Source organism: Oxyura jamaicensis, chromosome 5 (genome assembly GCF_011077185.1).
Source record: "Oxyura jamaicensis isolate SHBP4307 breed ruddy duck chromosome 5, BPBGC_Ojam_1.0, whole genome shotgun sequence".
Taxonomy (NCBI): domain Eukaryota; kingdom Metazoa; phylum Chordata; class Aves; order Anseriformes; family Anatidae; genus Oxyura; species Oxyura jamaicensis.
In genome coordinates this window covers 29,861,764-29,884,151 of record NC_048897.1, presented here as the reverse complement: position 1 = coordinate 29,884,151, position 22,388 = coordinate 29,861,764, and the positions used below count along the sequence as shown (strand labels likewise).

The 22,388-nt window shown below is 41.5% G+C and overlaps 2 protein-coding genes across 5 annotated transcripts in view; both read right to left on the bottom strand.

The window, feature by feature from the left end:
* Positions 1–724: 724 nt before the first annotated feature.
* Positions 725–11,573, bottom strand: RAD51 (RAD51 recombinase). Its single transcript, XM_035328793.1, has 9 exons — positions 11,366–11,573; positions 10,571–10,708; positions 9,283–9,400; positions 8,676–8,767; positions 7,676–7,770; positions 5,287–5,400; positions 2,528–2,657; positions 2,159–2,280; positions 725–1,839 (listed from the first exon to the last, which is right to left on the bottom strand). Exons 1-9 carry the CDS (start codon positions 11,450–11,452, stop codon positions 1,716–1,718), a joined length of 1,020 nt encoding a protein of 339 aa, XP_035184684.1. The 5' UTR covers positions 11,453–11,573; the 3' UTR covers positions 725–1,715.
* Positions 11,574–15,671: 4,098 nt separating this feature from the next.
* Positions 15,672–22,388, bottom strand: part of KNL1 (kinetochore scaffold 1) — a 30,171-nt gene continuing 23,454 nt past the window's right edge. For all 4 annotated transcript variants that reach the window (XM_035327406.1, XM_035327407.1, XM_035327409.1 and 1 more), the window contains 9 exons: positions 20,658–20,738; positions 20,151–20,190; positions 19,945–20,046; positions 19,377–19,477; positions 18,961–19,029; positions 18,693–18,802; positions 18,000–18,118; positions 16,827–16,949; positions 15,672–16,719 (listed from right to left, as the gene is read on the bottom strand). In XM_035327406.1, the coding sequence (XP_035183297.1) occupies positions 16,614–16,719; positions 16,827–16,949; positions 18,000–18,118; positions 18,693–18,802; positions 18,961–19,029; positions 19,377–19,477; positions 19,945–20,046; positions 20,151–20,190; positions 20,658–20,738 (851 nt within the window). In that variant the 3' untranslated portion in view covers positions 15,672–16,613. The remainder of the gene's footprint in view (positions 16,720–16,826; positions 16,950–17,999; positions 18,119–18,692; positions 18,803–18,960; positions 19,030–19,376; positions 19,478–19,944; positions 20,047–20,150; positions 20,191–20,657; positions 20,739–22,388) is intronic.

Below are 22,388 nucleotides of genomic sequence, written 5' to 3'. Positions count from 1 at the left end.
TGCAGTCCCTGAATTTTACCTGTACAAAACCAGGACTGACATTACAGCCCGATTCCCAGATCAGGTCCTGAGTAGAGTGCACCCAATGTGCAAAAATGAAAAGCTGTGAAGGTCTGACAAGCCTCCAGGCGGACTGGATCAGAGCAGAGGGTGAGGTTTGTGACTTGGTCACCTGTACGCAAGTACCTGCAGGGTCAGCAAGAGACATTTCATCAGCATCAGACCAGGTTCTGCCAAGCTTGAGGTCTGGACTCCACACACGAGAAATTCTCTGACATTTCCTTTTGCTCCAGTCTCAGTACCACAGGCAGCTGAAAGTCTTTGCCAGATCTCCCCACCGCTCTAGAAGTATCAGCCTATGACAGACCCTTAGGGATGAATTCACCCAATTGAATCCCCTGCTTAACATTTTAACATGAGTTTTGATTCCCGAAACTCTGCTGCAGGCAACGGTGATGACAGCAGTGGCCTTCTGTGCACATCTGAACAGAACAAGCAGATGCTCCATGGCTACGCAGAATTTACGAATAACGGCATTTAGCTAAGAATACGGCAGCAAACATCGTGACTTCTTGTGAAATTTAGTAGCCAACATGGTGCAAGTATTTAGATACCTGATTAAATTTATCTTATGAGTACAGATAGTTGGATTCCCCTGTATGTTTTCCTTCATGACTTGACACAGAATAATCATCCCCGAGGAAAAGAGCACTGAAAATAGTTCTTGCTACCAACCACCACTATAATACAATTCTCTTTAATCAAGTTAAGAGTTGTTCACAATAGCATAGATTAAAATACTGGGTAATATAAAATAAGCTTTTTAATCTGAAAAACTTGTAAAAGACATCTACAGGGCACTTAAGCTCAGTTGTAGTACACATCTCAAACAGAGAAGGAGATGATGTGTTTTGTTACCACTAGTAGAAAAAAATATTCCAGACTGAGATTCATTGAAGACCTACGCTTCTTTCTCCTACCTGCAGGTAAAGAATGCCTCAGCCTGAAGTAGCACCTGGCTAAATCCCAGAAACCTGTAATGTCGTCAGTATTTTCATGGTCCTTTTATTAAAAGCAGATTTCCACTGAGAATTAATAAAATACAAAAAAAAAAAAAGGCACTGAGATGTAAATTAACAGTTCCCAAAAAGTGGCATGTTGCAGCATCCAAAACAAAATTAACATAAAGAATATGGATTGATGATAATCTCATCAATCACAGCAATATTCCCAAATTCTTATTGTGGAACACCATTCTGCTTTATTTTGCAATTACTTATTAAAGCAACCCACCAAGTATTTAAGTTACCACTTTTCGTATTTGACAAACCCATCAATGTGACTTTAAAGTCACCAAGTTATGAACTATTGCCACACATTCTCACGTTGCTGTGCCTACGCCCACCAGCAGAATCCAACTGGAGCAACAGCTGTGAGGAAAATACAAAGCCTATGGTCTTCTGAAAATATTCTCAAGAAACCACTTTAACCTAACACGTGACTAAAGCCCAGGAGGGATGATCTCTTCCAAGCAACACCTGCAGATGTGTCTCAAAATGTATTCACCTGACGGACACGGATGTTGAAATACAACAGAGTCCTCTGCCAGCATCTGAACAGCAGCTGCACCAGGAAAGCGTCCGTAACGTGCCACAAAGAAAGCAGCCTTTTACAGCCACCTAGTCTCAGGTTACGTGGGAAATGAAGCGAAGCCTTCAGTCTTTTGCATCTCCCACTCCATCAGCATTAATAGCAAACATCGCTTCAGCCTCAGGAAGGCAAGGAGAATCATAAATTTTGCATATTCTGGTTTCACCTCGGCCTTTTCGCAGATACAGTCTGATAGGGAGAAGAAAAGGAAACAGGTAAGGAATTGTAGCCTTGTTTCAGAAAATCTCTATCATAATCATTAAAATGTTCTGTTGGCATGTAAACACATCACACTTAAAGCTGTAAGGACTTCTGAAAATGTTGTATTTATTTTACTGCTGGGTCAGTGACCTGCTCATATTTTGTGCTCATGGCACATATTTTCTGAAAAGCAGACTGGAAGTGCCCTTCACAGACTACACAGAGACCCAGAATTAAAAGGTACTTAGTTAAACATACAAAATCTTCCAAAATAAGGCTAATGGAAGATGATAATCTGTTCTCTCACCTTGTGGTGGAAGCATGTGCTATGATATTTCCTCCAATAGGCTTCTTGGGATCTGCTGCAAACATGGCTGCTCCATCTACTTGTGCCACCACTTGGTTAGTGATCACAACTGCCACACCAAACTACAAGCAGAAAAGCAACAAATCAAAATTCATGCATCTTCTACAACCTGAATAAATGGAAAAAAAAAAAAAAAAAAACCTTCTGCTATTCCCTCTGCTGTTCATAACCACTCTACCCTGCATCTCAACACAAAATGGAAGCAGACAGTGCGCAGGGAGAAAGCCATCTGCAGAAGATTGTTAAGGTGTACAAAAGAAAAAAACAAACATCAGCGCTTTAGGGAGCAAAGCAAAGTTTATCATTTACCTCATCTGCAAGTCGAAGCAGCATACGCAGAAATCTGGCGAGATGCATCTGTCTGGCTGACAGCTCACCTCTGCCGGAGTAATCTGTCCGGTAAAGGGCTGTGGCACTGTCCACGATCAGCAGCGCATACCTGGAGAAGTTAAATACAACGTTTTCAGAAACTGTTCCAGGAGTGAAAAACGTGTCTAGTTGAGTCTGATAGCATCCAGGAAATTTTAAAGCTACGTACAGGTGTGGATATAAGCCCTTCTCACCTGCCAGTTAGCAGAATGATTATATTTACCACCAAAGACTCGACCTGCAATGTTCAGATTATGAACAACACAATAAAACCCATCCTTGTGGGACCCTTCCAACTCAGGATATTGTATTCAAAGGAAGTTGTTGTGTGATTAAAAAAACTTAGATTTATGCTTACATACTATAAACGAGCCCAGAACTTAATAGTTTGACCTATAGGTATTCTGTGCACAGGTACCTCTATACCTCATATCACCACCTCCTTCCCTCAAAGGGGCCTCAACATCCTCGTTTCAAACAAAAGCTATCTGCACATATTCCAGTGTCCTAGTTTCAGCTGGGATAGAGTTACTTTTTTTCATAGCAGCTGGTATGGTGTTGTGGTTTTGGATTTAGAATGAAATAATGTCGATAACACACTGATGCTTTAGTTACTGAGCAGGGCTTGCACAGAGCCAAGGACTTCTTTACTTCTGGTGCTGCCCAGCCAGCGAGGGGCTGGGGGTGCACAAGGAGCTGGGAGGGGTCACAGCCAGGACAGCTGGCCCAGACTGACCAAAGGGACATCCCACACCACGTGGTGTCATGCCAAACAATAAAAGTGGGTGAGCTGGCTGGGGCAGGACAATGACTACCATTGCTCAGGGACTGGCAGGGCACTGGTAAGCTGGTGGTGAGCAACTGCCCTGTGCAGCACTTGTTTTCTCATCTCAGCCCAGGAATTCTCACACTATCAGCTTTTTCACTTCTCTCCCTGGTCTCCATTGTGGGGGAAAGTTAACAGCTGTGTGGTGCTTAGCTGCCTGCCGGGGTAAACCGCAACAGTCCTTTTGACATCCAACATGGGGCTCAAAGGGTTAAGATAACAACAGATCTGGCCAGATTGTGTCAGTGTTCAATTTATTTATAATTGGTCATAAGTATTATATCAATTTCTTAGCTGCTGCTTACAATTCACTTGCTCTCAAAGGTGTTTTATTTGCTCTCAGAGTTGTTTTACGTAACCTCTTTCTTTATCACCTCTGAGGTTTAGTTTAAGGTTGCTTTTGTTTTTACCACTTTCATGTATTGTGCTTATGACATGATAAAAGCACCAATCAGGGGTCTCATCTAGTGTTTGCACTCACCACTGTCACCGTCCTGGTGCACTGAGAACCACCTCTTTGAAACTATTAACAATAGCACTTCTTAGCTTTTCTCCTCTGAAAGCCAATCTGCGGAGGAGACAAGGAATGACACCTTCCCCTTTTCCTCCAGTCCTGTTACAAAAGCTCTTGAGAATTTGGAACGTCCTTGGGATGTTCAAACAAGCATATTCCTATTGCTATGTCTCCAGAACGTGATACTGCTTTTGTTTAGAGTTAAACAGCTATTTAAGAATACCACCAAGAGATCTGCCCTGAGGTAGTAGAGTTATGTGTGGCAAGAATATGGGCAGGTATCTATCATGGTTGTCACCTCCAAGTTCTGGGCTTCACCCCTTAACAAGTGTGAATCCTAAAAAACTGACAATGTTTAAAACTGACAGAATATTTAAAAAAGGTGTGCCTTGACCCTGCAGCTGAACCAGAGAACACATCTGTGCTGCTATCAGTCGCCCCTATAATGTAGAAGAAACAACGGAAGCAGACCTCAGTTCGTTTAGCAAGGGAAGAAGCAGCTTCTGGGAAGAAGCAGCAGGAAAAATTAGAAGAGGCAGGCTAATCTGCAGAACAGGAAGGGACGTGATGCATGCTGAAAAGGCCCACTGCATAATAAACTGAAATTTATTTCAGTTGAAAGCAGAAACAAGGAGCAATGGAAAATGAGAAATGTCATGCTGAAGGATAATACTGGGGGGAGTTGGCTGGGGGTGAGATACTGCCATTGCTCAGGGACTGGCAAGGGCTGGCGGTAAGCAATTTCATTGTGCATCACTTGTTGTTTTTGCGTTTTTTCCCCCTCCTTTCTTTCTTATTAAACTGTCTTTATCCCAGTCTGTAAGCTCTTGCACTTCTACTTTTTCCAGCTCTCTCCCCCATCCCACGTGGGGGAAGCAGGGACAGCTGTGGGTGCTTAGCTGTCTGCCATGTTAAACCACAGCAGTTGAACATGCTCTAAATCAACTCTCCTTCTTTCTGAAGGCAATTTAAAAAAGATCTTTACAACTGTTCCTCAGGCTGGCACTTGTTCTCTGTGAAGTAAGATCAGTTGTCACAGCTCAAGTCAGTTACTGTCATCAAAAATTTCAACAGCAACAGGTATTAACTCACACCTGACTGCTGATACACAAAGCTTATCACACGGATATGCCAAAGCATAATCTAGTTGGAGAACAACAAAATCTGATCTAACAGAGCTAAGCGCTGAAGAGAACAAGTAGATTTCAAAAATGTTAACTTCAAAGTACACCATTACTTTGACATTTCACAATAACGTCATCTGTAGATCTCTTGCACTTGTTTATCACCTACAAGCAGGTTTATAATATGATTATGTACCAGTACAAAAATCACCCCCTCTAAATCAAGTCTCATTACCGTGATTCAGCCATCATAGCCGACGCCTGATACAGGAGCTGGGTCTGATGATCCGTGTTAAAACCTCGTGCGTATGCCACGTTATCTAGGACGTCGCTGCCAGACAAGCCATACCTAGAGAAAGCGGTGAAAAAACTTTGAAGTCTAAACTTCACAAACAGGAGTTACCTAGCAGGTTTACCTAAAAACTAGATTAAAAACACATTCCAAATACAAATATTAATTAATACTAGCATCATTACTATTTACAATGAAGACACCTTTCTAACACTGTTTTGATTTTCACATCTAATTCCTCTCTCCCTGTTCCTGTAGGAATTAGACTTGCCTATGTACAGCTTTGAACAGTACACTTTCAGAATCGGTAACTATCAATTCATTTTATTACCTGCAGATGATAGCTATTTATAAATCAAGTAACTTGGCCTTTCTAGGTTAATATCACATTATGCCTGCAGGTGAGTAATAGCAAATGGAGCCTAGGGCTTTGAAACAAGACCACACTGCAATATTAGATGTTCGAGATTAACCTCAAAGGTGCTAGTCAAGCACCTGGCAAATTGTTAGACTGTAAAAACAAATGAGTTGAAAGGCTGTTAGCATCCATCCTAGCTGAGATTGATGAAAAAGGCTGAGAGCTGAGGGGGATGGAACTGACTACAGGTAGCACCTTCCATACGCAGCCAGGCACCCTCCTGCAGGCGTAGCTAGGGCCAATGCAAACATCATCATTTCACTGCCTCGTCAGCGCCCAAGAGGTGTTTGTTGCCATATCCATTGGTGAAAGTGAATACTGGAGCAGTCTTGTACTTGCTGCACGAAATGCCAGCGGTGTTAGATCAAACTGCCTTAATTAAGAGTTAACAGGAATGAGCTGGTACCGTCTCCAGCTGCCTAGAATTGCACATTTCCTCCCAGAACCAAAAAAATGTGAGGGAAACACCTTCCTGCAGAGGGATGGCTACAAAACAGCTGGGTGAGGGAGAAGCAGCAGAGGGGCAAGGAGCAGTAATTCCAGATGTTTTGCAACGTGAACATCTGTCACACAAACCTCTAAGCACTGTGTAAAACACACTCAGTAAGAAACCATCAAAGTCCAGTACTGACCCAAGTCTTTGGATTACTACTTTTCAATAGCTTGACTTTACTCCATGCACTTAGGAGGGTATGTTGATTAGATCATTTTCCTCTTTAAAGAAAAGGAAGCAACTTTGTGGGCCAGCACACTGGCTTGGTGTTAAATCTTGATTTTCCTAGCTACAGTCTTAGAAAGGCCTATAAATACCGGCCGTACCTCCTAAGCCTGCGGTGCTGCTAAAAAGCAGCAGTCCTACCCTTTCGATTCCTCTGCTTCCATCTGCTCATTTGTGTCCCCACATCTCCTCCAGCACTAGCAATTTGTGCTGCCCTGCAGGGAGCCACGTACTGCTTCAACCTGCAGACTGACAGCAGCAATGCCAGCACCACGGGGCAAAGGGAACAGCAGGATCTCCTGCCGTGGCACAGAACTGAACTTTACTGAATTAAAACGTAAGTTTCTGCCCCATACAGATGGTTAGCTGTGCAGCTTGATATTACACAGTGAACAAACTGCGAAGTCAGCCCAAAACATAAGGAGGGCAGCTTTGTCTAATACAGCGCGTGGGGTCTTGGCAAAGACAACGCTTCATGAAGGAATATATGGTGAGGAATGAAGGGTTAAAAAGAACCCAAATGCCTACCATGACAGGCCAGTCCTTGAAGTATACTGTAAGGCTGCTTGAAGGAAACACAGTCACTTGACAATTAAGTCTTACTTTTTTTTTTTTTTTTTTTTTTTGTTTTTGTTTTTGTTTTTGTTTTTTTAAACCACGCATTTACAGGAAGAGATATGTTTTTTAAGCTAGAAAATGTGTGCAGAAGTTTTTAATTTAAAAAAAAAAAAGAACTATGAACCTAAATCAGACTAGCAAAAACAGAGTAGAAAACAGGCCAATTTATTTATTTATTATCTTTGCAGAATATCTGAGCCTCTGCATTCAAATCAGTCCAGCCTTGCTCAATGATTTTGGCTTGCAGCTTAGATGCAATTAATGTTAACCACCACACTACCAGCAAAACTGCACAGCTTACTGACATGAAAATTTCAATCAGTATCTACGTGGAAATTTATAAAATACAGCTAATGAAGTGGTCTAAAGTGCATCTAGGTAGGCAGACTGAATGAACACAGGAAAGTTTGTTTTGTTTTTCCTTTTTTTTTTTTTCCACGTTTGTTTTTAAGGCCAGTTCTAAGTGCAACCGTCCAATGAATTGAAAGAGCCAGGCTGATTTTAAGTTGTCCCACCATGAATAAATGCTTTCCTTTCTTCAACTAGCATTAGTTTGCTTCTAGAGAATCAGTACAGACCTTTCAGCCACAGCAAGAAGACGTTCTGGACGGAAGGTCCCTTCTGTGTCAATGTACATAGCTTTTCCTTCACCACCACCTCGGTCAATGGGAAGCTAGAAGAGCATATGTGAATGAACACGAAACGTAACAAGTAATACAGTTACTGCCTTATGCCCTCAGCTGACATTCAAACAGTAAATAAAATACCAGCTATGCTGATTAAAGTCACATTTGTCTGGGAAAAGCGAGAGAAATAATTCCTGTTTTCAATCTCTGACACCTACAGAAGAAAACAGGTGCTCAGCTTCAGGCTGGTGAGTTTGGGAGCACACGGGTGTTACCTAAATGATCAAATTGAGCCCCAAGCCTCTAATATTTTATGAAACAGCAACCTCTAGAACGCAGCAAACAGTAGCAAAAAAAAAAAGTGAAAAAAATTGTCTAGATTAAGATTAGAAAAAAAGGTTCCTATGAACTGATCTGATCTATTGCTTGAATGCAATAGCTGACTGAAGGCTGTTACAAAGGTGAAGTGAAATAAACCTAAGATATGTTAGAAACAAAGCAGCTAGTCAAAGAAACCCATTGACCCCAACGCAGTTTCATCCCTCTTTTCAAAGGCTCTCTGCAGTCTAGAACACCCAAAGTGATACCAAAAACTTCTCTGTACTTAAGAGCTATGATCACACAACAAGGCTAATGTCTGCTGTCAGACTACTAAGGAGGAAAAAAAGCTACAAAACTTGAGTCAAATATAAGTAAAAACCATGACAAACTTAATTGATGCTGAAGTAATCCCAGCAGGCAGGTTAAGGATAGAACAAAATATCCTAGCAAGCTGCAAGCTCAGCCAAGGATGCTGCAAAGGTTTTTGAGGACTCTTTGTGAACAGACAAAATTCATTCGTTGTAGTTCTTTATATGTATTACTTTGTTTTGCTACAAGAAGTGCACAAATTAGTAAATACCCAAAAGCTGTGCTGTCTGAATACTTGATTTTAATAAAGTGGACAACTCACTTGACAGGTAACTGCTAGGGTATGGCACAACTGTGTTTTTCCAGTACGAAACTCTCCAAATAACTCTGTTATGGACCCTGTTTCTATTCCTCCTATGGGGAAAAAGAGGGGAAAAAAAAAGGTTGTCATACTTCAAACAAAGACACATACAGAGTTTTTAAATTTATAGAGACCCAGTTTAACTTCAATACTTTGGCTGAAAGTATTAAAACTCTAATTGGAAAAACTGGTTTCCATACCGCTTCATATTGGAACCAAGAAGTTTAGGTAAGTGTATGTTTGAAGATGCTGAAGAGTTTTGGTTTTGGTTTTTGCTTACAAGTAGGAAAACAAAGATGTTGCTATCTTTCTTTTTTTCCTTGAAGGAAACTCTAGGCTAAAATAAACTGGAATTATGCAAAGCAAACAGCTGTGAGTACTGCATCACGACTAAAAGCTTTTAAAACTATTTCTACGGCTTTTAAAGAGAATCAGTAATATCAGAGCAGTACTTGATGAGATATTAGTTCAACCAGAACTCACGTGTTTGATGTGTTTTTATGCAATGATCATGTCAATTGGAAAAAAAAAAATGAAAAGTTAATCAGTAGGGAAGTAAAATCACTACCTTGAAGCAGTTTATCAAGTTCTTTGGACCCAGTGGTGATCTGGATGATTTCTGACCTTCGCTGATGGAATTCCGTTGCTGTGGTAAAACCCATCGGGACCAGTTTAGCTGCTTCAGCCTAAAGAAAACCAAACTAAGCAGTCCAAGGAGCGTTCACCCCATTCATTTACCCCCTCCAGTAATTAGTACTATAATTTCCTGTTTTGTGACACGGAGAAGCAGCTGTATAACGTGATGGATGTATACACTTCATCTTATAGACCACATATGAATAGTTGGTACCTCTGAAGAGAAAAGTAATTGTGCTCAAAGAAAAAGCTTTGACATCCATTTTGCCTATTTAACCAAAATCTTTCCTCCCCTGTATTCACCACCTTTTCAGTTCTGTCCACGTGAAACTAAAACACTTAGAATGGCTGTAGCATTCCTAAAAGGCTGCATCTTCATAATACTGAATAAATACACAAAGTTGGAAAAAAAACAAAAAGTGAAGTTAAATATTCTCTGAGGTCAGATTTGGATAAATGAGAACTAGTTTTTCAGAAGCTCTGCATTCTAAATTAGAAGATGCTGTGAGATTGCAGCTCAGGCTCTCGCAGTTCCCAAAAGTAAAGCCAGGATGTGTACCTGTCTGAGGTGCTAAGTTAACATACTTAAGAAGGTTGTAGCAGAGGAGCAGATGTTCTGGGTCAGCCCAGTGGTTCACAACCACGCATCCTACGCCTTGACAACTGTTATGAGGGGATGCTTAGGGAACGTGTGTAACAAAGCAGGAATCATGGAACTGACCCTCCATCTAGTAGTTGCTCTGAGTCCAGCCAGTGAGCTTCTTGATCTGAACGCTACCCTATTAACATTGCTCTTAGCTCTGTATTTATACATTTTTTAACCAGTTTATGCTACAGAAGGCCGCAGTGTCTTGGGACAATGAGTTCCATAACTTAATTATATCCTGCATGGAAAAAAAATAAATGAATACTTCTGTTGCTTCAGGCCTATCAGAAGCCTTCTTATAAGAAATACTAAGCTAGAAATGATAGTAATCTTGGACATACTCTCCATACCTTCCACAAATTTTATAGAGCTACCTCCCCCTTCATTTCTTCTTGAAGCTAGTCCTAGTCTTCTTGTCTCTTATAAAAAGTCACGTCACCCCTCTAATCATCTTTACTGCCCTTCTCAGTACATCAGTCATGGAGACCTTGCAAAAATCACCAAAATACTTTAAACCAGCAGAAACAAAACCTCTCAAACTTCTTGGCTTAATGCTTTTACGCAACATCCTTACCAAGATTTTGTCGGCTTTGGCTTCACTGATGCCTTTAATATTTAGTAGCTCCTTCTTGGGTGCGTGAGCAACAGACTCAACTGTGTGATACCCAGCTTCTTCCAATTTCTTCACGTCGTTTGCATTTATACCACATTGCTGAAAGGGAGGGGAAAAAAGACGGGCTATGTCAGAAACACCATCTAATCACTGAACCGTTACTGAGTACCTAAGCTGTCTTTGGATTTGGATCAAACTTTGTTATTACAAGCCAGCATATTAAATGTTATCTCCCTGTCAGTTGTATACAAAGAATGTTAAAAACAAAACAAAACTTTTACTAGTGTAACATTTAACTTTTTCATGGTATGGGAGCACTGAAACAGGCTGCCCAGGGGGTTTGTGGAGTCTCCTTCTCTGGGGATATTTGAAACCCACCTGGAGGCCTTCCTGCGTGACCTGATTTGGGTGTTCCTGCTCCGGCAGGGGGACTGGACTGGGTGATCTTTCAAGGCCTCTCCCAGTCCCTAACACTGATTCTGTGAAAACCTGTTCTCAGTCTTGGCAGCATAGAACAAGGTGAAGATGTTCTCTGGTTGGTTTGATACTAGAGGTAACTAATGAATATTCAGGAAAGGATACGCCTCAAGGCAACAAAACACAAAACATGTTTCCACAAAACATCTTTCGGGGGGGGGGGGGGGGGGAAAAACACAAAAAAAAACAAACACCCCACTTTTCGGGTCCGACTTGCGTTCGAGGGTACAGACCGGCAAGTTCCTTGCCAACCCGGCCCCGAGGCAGCTCGGCGCGTACCTCTAGCCTGGAGATGGGCTCCGGGCCGAAGCTCTCCTCCTCCGCAGACACGTCTGCGTTCGCTTCGAACTGCATCTGCACGGCCATGGCGGCCCGCTGGGAGGGAGCGGGACGGCTGCGGGAAGCGAGAAGTCAGAGAGCTGACGGAGAGCCCGGAGCAGCCCGCGGCGGTCCCTTCCCTCCCCGATCCCGTTCGTTTTCACGGTTTTTCCCCTCACGAACCCGCCGGGGGCGGCTGAGGAGGAGGAGGCTGATGAAGGCCAACGGACAAGGCCCCGCCGCGGGCCCCTCCCGTCACCGCCCGCGGCCGCCGCCGCTTTGGAAGAGCCCGCCACTGCGTCACGTGACGAGGTCACGGCAACCGCCCTCCCCTCCGCGTCACGTGACCTCCTCCCTCCATCCCAGCGCCTCAGCGGCAGGACTTGGCGGGAGCCTTCCTTAAAGGGGCCGCGCGCGCTTGCTGCTGGGGAGGGTTCTAAAATGCAAAGGTCTTTTTTAATTACCCTCATTGTTATTATTTTTATTGTCAAGTAAGCGTCGAGCGGGGAGGCTGCTCGGTGAAATTGAGCTGTTGTAAAGGAGAAGGTGCCCCTCTGAGGAGCTCCCCGCTGGGCTGGGGCTGACACCGGCACCGAAAGGAGGAGTTAATGGATGGAGATGGAGCGGTGCTTGGAGCAGGGGGGCGGCAGAGCCCCTGCCCTGGGGGCGTTTGGCTGGAGGAAGGCCATCAGGAATCAGCCTCGTACCTAAACTCATCGAACCCAGTGGGGTGGAGGAAGGCCACTGGCCTCGAAGCCTTGCTGGGCAGGGAGAACCCTCCGGTGGGGGTTTTCCATTAGGGGGTGGGAAGGGAGAAAGGGAAGGGGATGGCAGCGGGGGGGAACTGCTGGGGACACCCTGCCTGAGCTCCGGGAGCACCAGCACTCACAGCGCAGAGCGGGGGCACAAGGAGCTGTGGGGCTCGCACGCCGTTTTCAGCGGTAAGCAGCAACGCCTGCGTCATCTCCCCTCTAAGGAGGGACACATCTCTGTTAGCACAAGTCAGCCAAAGCAACCGCCGCCTATAAAAAACCAGGTGAACAGTGAAAGCTCACCCCGCACATAGAAGCGCCTGCTAAAATACCAAAGGCAGCGGAAGTTTCATCAATGAGTAATCGTCATCGTTAATGAGCCTCTCCCTGCTGGACTTCAGTACCACAAGCAAGGGTAACACCGAGCAGGAAAACCCGAATTTCACTGCTGCTTTTCATTCCTTCAGCTCCTATCTTTGTTTATTAGTACCAAAGATTAGGACAAAATGTAGCAGTGCCACATTATTACAGACCCTGGCAAGAATTCCTTCTGACAACAGGCAAAACACCACAATCAAAATAGCTTCAGGCCAGGCTTGTTAGAAATATCTGCAGAGGTTTTGTGCTTTTCATTAAAATGTTTATTAAATCTGTTTTAGTGCTGGCCAGCTAGCTGGTGCGTCACGCAGATAAAGTCATGCAAAGATACAGAACATGAGATATTAAAGAGGTACGAAGCCAGTACTAAATATTTGAGAACATCTACACAGCTAGCTTTAAAAAGGCCCATTAACCCCAATGGGAATCGTACAGCACAAAGCTGGGAAGAAAGCACACTGGCCAGAGGTTTCCCTTTGTACTTGCTGCTATCCTTTTACCTTTTATGTGCTCCGTATCCTGTCTAAAGAAAATTAAGGTAAAAAGCTCCTGTCCACTTGTAAAGTACCCGTGAGGTTGCGTGGCAGCTCATGTCGTAGGGCACAGCTAAACCGTGTTAATTGTCCTCCATCACTTGGGCAAGACCAAGGAGATTCAAGGAAGGGCGAAATACACGGAGCACTTCAGAACCTCGTACCCAAGGGAATACTTCTTAATGGTCCCTCCACCGACTGGAACCCAGCGGTGGTGTCTTTTAAAACTTCACCAATACAAGCCCCCAGAGTTAAAGCAGATGAGCTTGTGTTCAAACTTCTAAGCTGTTAAATTTAAGTTAATATTCTGTATCTAATGGTTGATTTGAGGTTACCTGCCGTACCTTCAGGGTGGCATATCTGGTATAAATAGCCTATTCAGAAATCCTTTTCCCACTCAAGTCTTTTTCCCATAGTTTGCAGAAATAAGGTGATGTCAAGGAGAGAACACCATGAAGCTGTGTCGGGGAGGAAAAGGTTCTTCAAAAGAGCGTGGTCAGGCACTGGGACAGGCTCCCCAGGGCAGTGGTCACAGCACTGAGCCTGCCCTTCTCCAAGAAGCATTAGACAAGGCTCTCAGACACTTGGTCTGATTTTGGAGTGGTCCCGTGCAGACCCAGAAGCTGGACTCGACTTTTGTGGATCCCTTTCCAACTCAGGATATCCTATGATTCTATGATTCAAATGTTGGTGTCAGTAGCTTCCATTGCTGCAACTGAAGTAGCACTAGAAGTGCAAGGAGAGATTAGACAGTGTGCAAAGTTCAGTTTTAGAAATATTAAACAATTTCAACAATGTGAAACAACAATGCCCTTTAGAGAACCTGGTTTGCAACTCAGAGATGCCCTGGACTTGGAGAGAGAGATCTGCATCAGAAGTTGTTTCAATACCAAGATTTCCCTTCTGTTTCTGAGCTAGGCAAACACTTGCTTTAGCACTAGATTACCCTTTCATATTATTCTAAATTGCCAAACTGATCACTCATTTTACTTTTGGACTCTTCTCAAAGCACTGATGTATGCTTAAATAAATGTGTTTTCCACTAGTGTTTTATCCTCTGTCCAGATTTTGGAATGTTTCCCATGAAAACTAAGGTTGGGAACATGAAAGCAGAGTATTACTCATAATGCACAGTAACTTGCATTTGCATTTTTTTAACCTTTTACTAGTCTACTTAAAAATTTAATACGCATGTAAGGTGACAAAACAGATCATAAGAGAAGAAAGGCTTTTCCATTTACATATACATAAAGGTATCACACCTAAGTCAGCAATATTGAAGGACCATAAATGATGCTTTTCCTGTAACATACTAGACCTTGAAAATAGTCGAAATTCTCTTGGGATTCACACGTCTGGGTAATTTTAGGTGCTCATGGATGATGTCTAAATTTATAAGAACAGGTGCTTTAAATTAAATGCAGTAAAACAATGGCTATTATTGATGTCCATACATTAATCATTAAAGAAAGCTAAGGTCAAAACATCATTCCAATGGTATTAGTATGAAAACATGACAGCGCTCATTCTTTCTCAGCTAGTATTTTATTACCAAATATGAAGTAAGTCATCATCTGTAGACTTTTTTTTTTCCTCCAAAAAGTATAATTAATTATTGAAAAGTAATTCATTTCTTCTCCCTTTCCTCTACCCTCATCCTTAAAAGCAGTACAGGCATAATTTGAAATCTAATCTCAACTTTGCACTGCGAATAAAAGTGGATTGCTGAAGGAAATAAGAGTTTGCTAATATTATATATCCCACTTTATGATTGAGCAATGGCTACAATAAGCATTGTGTCTGAAGTCTATATAACCAAATTCGCATCAAAATTTGGCTGGCAAATTTTTTTTGTTTGTTTGTTTTTATAAACATTATATCTATGGAGATTTTAACAGTAATACATCAAGTCCTACAGATGACACACTATGAACTTTAACTCCAAAAATCAAGTACAAATGTAAAATAAATACAAAACTGGAACTGCTTCATTTCTTCTTCTTAATCCCCTTTTTCTAGTTAAAATGCGTGGGTTTGTTTCATCTGGTATTTCATTCAATACCCAGACCAATATAAACTCTACCACAAAAATTTACTTTTTTTTTTTCCTTTTAAGTGTGGGGGCGGGGGGCCCCCCCCCTTGGAAACATACTGGGAAAAAAATAAAAGACAAAAAAACCCAAGCTAGATAATGATCATAAAGTACTACTGCAGCACCCTCTACCGGTTATTACTGCTGCTGATAAAATGACCTCAGAAAATTCAAAAGTAATTGCAGGTATAGTATCCAAGTCATTTGCAACTTAATCACTATTTTCTAAATAAAATTTAAATAAATTGTCCTGAAAAAGCCAGCCATAGTAGTCTAGCATTGGGAAACACAAGAAAAAATCATCTCAAATAGCTAACAGCTTTTACAATAGTAATATGCAATTTTCCAGTTAAAAGTTTAAACAAATAATCACACCTTGAAGAAGGAAAAACAATAATTCAAATGTTTAATGGACTTCCATCTTGCAAATAGAAATAAAAAAATGTAAAAGGACAAAAATACATCAACGCTTTAAACACATGAAAACATCTTCAAATTCAATGTATTTTACAGAGTTAGAAATGGTAGGCACTTCAACACCATAAATTCAAGCAGGGTTATATCAGTTCCAACAGCTCAACCTACATAATATATAAACTATATACAAAATCAATTTGGACTGCACCAATGATATTACAGACACCTCCTAAATTTAAATAGCTCGGTCTCCTCACTAAAATTCTAACTCACCACAACCTCAGACAACGTACCAAAATGAAGTGAGAGACTGTACTGGATGAAGACCTGCACACAGAACATCAGAACAGACTTCGTGTTGTAAGGGCTTACACAGATTGAACATGGTGGCTCCGAGTCTGTTGCATCCTGAAGTCCACAGTCAAGCCCAGAGATCTGTAGTCTTCGTGACAGAAGTCTTTCTAGCTTTGGCCAACTGTCTAATTATTACAGGTTATTTGGTTAATCGGAAGCAAGACTATAATTCCGTGTTTAGGGAAGGGTTCCAGGAAACTGATAAAGATCAAAATTGATGTGATATGTTAGAGTGTTATGCAGTAGAGAAGTAATGCTAATGAAAGGAAATTCCAGTCATGCTAATTTAGAAAATAATAATCGTTTTACACAAGAGCTCTGTAAATCAATCCAGAATAAAATTAAGAAGCTATGTCAGAAAAATACTCACACTATGAAAGACTATAAAAGGAGGCCAGTCACCGCTGGTGATTAGAAGAAAAGGCAGGCTGGATTAATAGAAGAGTTAAGAAACTTTTCCTCATCCTCTTCAGAGACTTCTCCAATTATAGTTTGGTACAAAAGAAAAGCTTGTGCTCTGCACTGAGGATCCTCGATATCAACCAGTTACTAAACAAGATTCCTAGAGAGCTGAGAAGCCAACAGCATTCCCATTCTGGTGAGAGAGACCTTGAATTCCTGTGAGGCTAAAGTCAAAGGATATCCACTTTGACTTCTTCAGTCCTGCATTTGGATCTAGTGAATCATCTGGGATCCTGGAGCAGATTTTGATGGATCGAGCTCACCATTCTTCGCAGATAGTGGTAGCCAACTGGTACGTTGGACAGAACAGCAGAAATTTCCTCGTGTCTGGAAAAGAGAAAATGACCACGTGTTTGAGGGGATACAGACCATTTAATATCCCATCCCTACCTTTAAATTTCAGTTACTTGGATGGTTCTTTCTGTTCAACTCACCCGATATTTCCTATTTGTTTTTGGACAGTAAAAGGCAGTGAAGTAGCTGGGTAGTTGGAAGATAAAGACAGAGTCACCTCAAACTTTGCAAAAGCTGTGGAACTGGAGAACAAAAGCTTCACACTGTGTGAGAAATAAAAACAAAAAATATCAACACAAAATACACAAATATACCGTCATCTCCTTTGAATTCAGTTGCAGAAAGGAAAACAAACTGCAACAAGCTCAATAATTCCTAAAGAATTCTAAAATAGACTAGCAGTGGCTTCATAAATAAGGTTAAAAGAACATTTCCATTCTAACACTACCAGCATTCTGCCACTGAATTAGAAAATAACCCCCCCACAGAAGCTATACACATAATTCACAGATCCTTTCAAAATTACAGGAGAATACAGAGCAGTAGTCAATAATCTGTTTTCTAGTTAACACAAAACATTTCTAGCTAGCTAAAGTTTTCTGAGCATTTAAGCAAGACCGTAATTCTAAGTTTGTTTCAGGAATCCGACCCTGTTTAAATCAGGTCAAATTTCTGTCTAGAACAGTACTCTGTCTATGACAATATCCAGGAAGGCCAGAACTGAATCTTTTTGCAAATAAGGGTAAAACCACCAGTACACAAGGCCCAGGGAACAGACAGTGTGGGATAGCATAAAACAAGACGAGCATAAAAAAAAGGTCTTTTCAAGATAAATCTACCACAGTAAATCTGAGCATAGGTTGCATTTGCATGTTTTCTTGACCTAAATAATTGTAGCTTTTAAGGGACTTTTGGCACATAGTAGAACACTCCTTTTTGCAAAGGGTACTACAAAATTAGAGTAATGTATGTAAACAGCTTAAAGGCAGGCAGACAAAAATTAATTGGGCGGGAAGTAGTGTGAGAAAATGAAAGCTAAAGAAAATAAGTGCATTAATCTTTCAAGGGCTGTTTCTGCTTGGCTGAAGTGAATCAAAGACTAAGCCTATTATAAAAGAAACAAAGCACTAAGCTACACAGGTAAACTCTCGGCACTGTCTCCTTTGCATTGTTACACTCTGGTCTAAAGTTTTAAGTGAGAGAGTCAAGTCAAAGAGGAAATCAGCAAATAAGGAGAGTAGAATGATGCCTTATTTCTGATTGTCTAGAGGCCCTCTGTAAGACTTGTGTAAGCTCCACTTGAGGTTACTCACTTTGTGTCATTGATATCTGTCTTCAGAAGATTAAATTTTCCACCCCATCTCTCCAGAAATTCAATCTCCTCTCCTAAGATCCTGCAGCGACTCACCACCAAAGAGACATCGTGAAGCACCTACACGTGAGATCAGAAGAGAAAACACATTGGAACCGAGACTGGTAAACTATGTGACACTTGAAAATGCAGTTTTATGCTAGAAAATTGAAAGAAAAATGCAGCTTAACTGCTATCTCAGTTTGGATGTAAAAATGAAACTGTACACATGTTAAAAAAAAAAAAAAAGTATGTTCGTTGCCCTAAGTTTCTCCCCTTAGCTTTGTCAACAGGATTACACAGATATGTGGGAACACCAAGCTGGGCTTGGCAATTTGAACTGTTAATTCTTTTGGAAGCAGAATGGCATTCAGCTCAATTCTCTGATTTCTACTAGCAGGAGAAAAGGATTTTAAGAAATCACTAAGGCAGCCAGACATCAAGGCAGCAAACTAGGAAGAAACCACAGGTTTTAGGTCTCTTGCCTTCTGGGACAGGCACTTCCTGTCTCACCTCGGAATTCATGAAGCTGATTTTGATTTGCATTAATGAAGTCTTCATCAATATGCTTTTGTTCTCAGTATCAGCCCTATCCTCTGTGAGAAAAAAATAATAATATTTTTCAAGAGTCATATAAGCTTTCCTGGCACGTTACCTGAGGTAAATATTGCAGTATGGGACACTTTTCTTGCCAGCAGCCCTGGCTTTCAATAAACTGGAAGATGAGTCTATGGACTAAACATGAGAAGAGCGGAGCTTTTTCCTCTGTTAACAACAAAAAATAAACAAACAGAAAAACACGTTAAAAGAAATCTACTCAAAGCCATGTAATAGTGCACTAGCAGCTAGAACACAAATTTATAATGTGTCCTCCCAGCAAGAGATAATGAGGGCAGCTACTTTCAAGCTACGCAAAGTCTTACCATCCAAGAGAGATTCAAAGCTCAGGCTAACTATCTTTCTGGAAGGATTTTCACCAAAAACATCACCATCTGAGAAGAAAGAAAGAAAGAAAAAAAAAACAAAAAACAGAAGAAAACAGAAAAAAAAGTATCAGTCATTTCCATACATAGTTCTTCCATTGCAGCTCTTCCTCTTCAGAAACAGACATTCATTACACACATTTACATTTTTTTTTTTTTACAGAAAGCACTCATAAACATATTCAAAGCCATCATTTATCACCTCTCTCTGCTTACTAGCAGCCTACTAGCACCATGGTTTATTTTCTACTTCTTTTTAGTAGATATTCACTAATGTAGAACCTTTGGGTTTCTATCATTCAATTATTTAACCTTTCAAATTCATAAGCCATAAACCTACCCATTCTGCAACTTACCTACTGGGGGTCCAAATACGACTGTAAGTTCAATCGAATCATAAAGAAAATTAAAGACTGCCTGTTGTTCACTCCATTCACTAATCTCCCACTCAGGGAAGCTAAAAGAAATAGAAAAAACAACAAAAACAACAACAAAACTAAGTTTCAACCAACCAACCAAAACAATTATCTGAAGGACAAAGATCAGAGCATTAAGTGCACTTGCAGCTACGTTATAAGAGACCAAATAAATTTTCATTTGTCAACAGAGTGCAAGAATCTTGTGGGAACCCAAGCATAATACTATTCATTTCACATAAATGTTAATTCTGGGATGTGAGGAGAGTTGGATACAGAAAGACTGAATGCAAAGTATTACTACAAAGTTGTTAATAGAACAGTCCCTCACATACTGAAGTTCACCACAGCTTTTTTGCTTATCCTAGGTTGCGAAGAGAGGGGCATCCAAAAATCTTCCCAATAAAATAAAAAGGAAAAACAACAAACCCCAAAACATTTATATAGAAATGTGAATCCCCAGAACGAACCGATAAGAAAAGATAAAACCTGAAATTCCCTTCCTTACTTGTATCTCTCCAGGAGTTCCTCGCAGCTTTTTTCTTTTTCCTGTAGATGTTTCAACTGAACAAACATTTGCTCATTCTCAGTCTCCAGATCTGACAGTTCTCTGCAAAGATAAAACAAAACATCTGATGTAGCACACTGGTGAAAAAATCTCTAGAACCTGAGTGTGTACATTTTTAAGCTCCTTTAAGCTTTTTAACATCTTACCTTTGAAGTTCCTCTTCTTGAGCTTTGAGGCTTTCCAATTCTAAGAGAAAGGAGGAAAAAAAGCTATAAGAGAAAAGAGCAGCAAAAACAGCCCTAACTCACTGTGCAGTCATCTTCCTTAACAACATGAAAGATCTCAACAGCACTTACTTCTACCTGGATACTGACGCAGTCAACAGAAGTTAGTAATTATAGAACAGCTGAAGTGCTGGGTATGATAACCAGCACGCACCCTTCCAGTCACATTTTTCCAAGTTCTAAATCCATGATCTTTTATCCATGAGAAGAACAAATCCTTTCCATTCTTTAACACCTAAGTTATTAGCTATCCAAGGTGGAAAAGAAAGCAGTAATTTTTGCATTGATATCAACTAATACAGCAAGGATGGGGGGAAGTTTCACCCTCTCCAAAGCTAAAAACAAACAAACAAACAAACCCAACATAAATTAACAAAAAAACACCACACACACAAAAAAAACTGCAGTTAGTTCAGCTGGTATCATTACCTTCCTCTAGTTTTTTTGATTCAGAGTCCTCTTCTGCCATTTCCTCACTGCAGTCTGTCTCGCATTCTTCCCATTCAGAATCTGTGGGAAACAAGTATCAGAATTCCCAGATTCAGTATTTAGAGTTCATTTTATTTCTCTCTGAGTTCTAGACATTTTAGTATTTAAAAGCTAGCTAATAATGTGCAAGAAGCTGGTAGGCTATATACCAAAAACCTCAGATAAATACAGATACCTCAGATAAAAACCTCAGATAATAACAGATAAAGAATAAAGCTCCTTTTATTGCATTGTTTCAAAGCTATTACCATGCACTTTGATTTCTACTGAAGGCATTGAGAAGTAGGAAGAAAAATAAATTAAAAATGAAAAATAAATATCCTTGTCTCTAAATCAGGGAGACATGGATTTGACAGATAGACTACACAGTGTGTAAGGAATTGGCTGGATGGTTGCACTCGGAGAATTGAGGTCAGTGGCTCAATGTCCAGGTAGAGATAGATCAGTGGTGTTCCTCAGGGGTCAGGATTGGGACTGGCATTATTTAACATCTTTGTCAGTGACACATACAGTGCGATGGAGCGCACCCTCAGCAAGTTTGCTGATGACACCGAGCTGTGTGGTACGGTTGACATGCTGGAGGGAAGGGATGCCACCCTGAGGGACCTGGACAGGCCTGAGAGGTGGGGCTGTGCAATCCTCATGAGGTTCAACAAGGCCAAGTGCGACATCCTGCAGCTGGGCCAGGGCAATCCCAAGCCCAGACACAGGCTGGGTAGAGAATGGATTGAGAGCAGTCCTGAGAAGGACCTGGGGGTGTTGGTTGACAAGAAGCTCAACACAAGCAATCAATGTGTGCCTGCAGTGCTGAAAGCCAACCGTGTCCTGGGCTACACGAAAAGAAGCATGGCCAGCAGGGCAAGGGAGGGGATTGTCCCCTTCTGCTCTGCTCTCCTGAGACCCCACCTGCTGGACTGCTCTGGGGCCCCCAGCACAAGAAGGACATGAAAGTATTAGAATGACTCCAGAGGAGGGCCACAGAGATGATCAAGGAGTTGGAGCACCTCTTCGATATAGATGGTTTGGGAATGTTGGGGTTGTTCAGCCTGGAGAATAGAAGCCTCTGAGAAGACCTCTTAACAACCTTACACTACTTAAGGGGCTACAGGAAAACTGGAAAGGGACTCTCTGTCAGGGAGTGTAGTGATAGGACAAGGAGTAATGGCTTTAAACTAAAAAATGGTAGATTTAGACTAAATATAAGGAAGAAATTTTTTACTCTGAGGGTGGTGAGGCACTGGAAGAGGCTGCCCAGAGAAGCTGTGGATGCCCCATCCCTAGAGGTGTTCAAGGCCAGGCTGGATGGGGCTTTGAGCAATCTGGTCTGGTGGGAGGTGTCCCTGCCTATGGCAGGGGTTGGAACTGATGATCTGTAAGGCCCTTTCCAACCCAAACTATTCTATGGTTCTATGAAGAGACACAGTTATCATTACGTGGCAGTCCCAAGTACTGACTGCAGCTTGTTTGAACACAGCTGAACAAGTTTTAAACCATCCAGGCATGGCACTAAAAATGGTACAGTCCTGGAGTACAAAGCTTAGTCTTTCACTGTCTGTGGGATCACTAGCAGGTTCTGCAGCCATTTTGAACTGTGTGCTGCCAGCAGCTCTACTTTCACGACTTTCAGATTTAGCCAGCTTGGTTATACATTCGTAGGCTACAATTATAATT

What these genes read in the sequence shown, in the direction of transcription:
- RAD51 (XM_035328793.1), bottom strand. Translation starts at nt 11,452, where the DNA reads ATGGCCGTGCAGATGCAGTTCGAAGCGAACGCAGACGTGTCTGCGGAG. An exon ending in ACTTGATAAACTGCTTCAAG is followed by an intron (nt 8,768 to 9,282) that starts GTAGTGATTTTA and finishes TTTTCCCCATAG; the next exon opens with GAGGAATAGAAACAGGGTCC. An exon ending in GCACATGCTTCCACCACAAG is followed by an intron (nt 1,840 to 2,158) that starts GTGAGAGAACAG and finishes TCTCCCTATCAG; the next exon opens with ACTGTATCTGCGAAAAGGCC.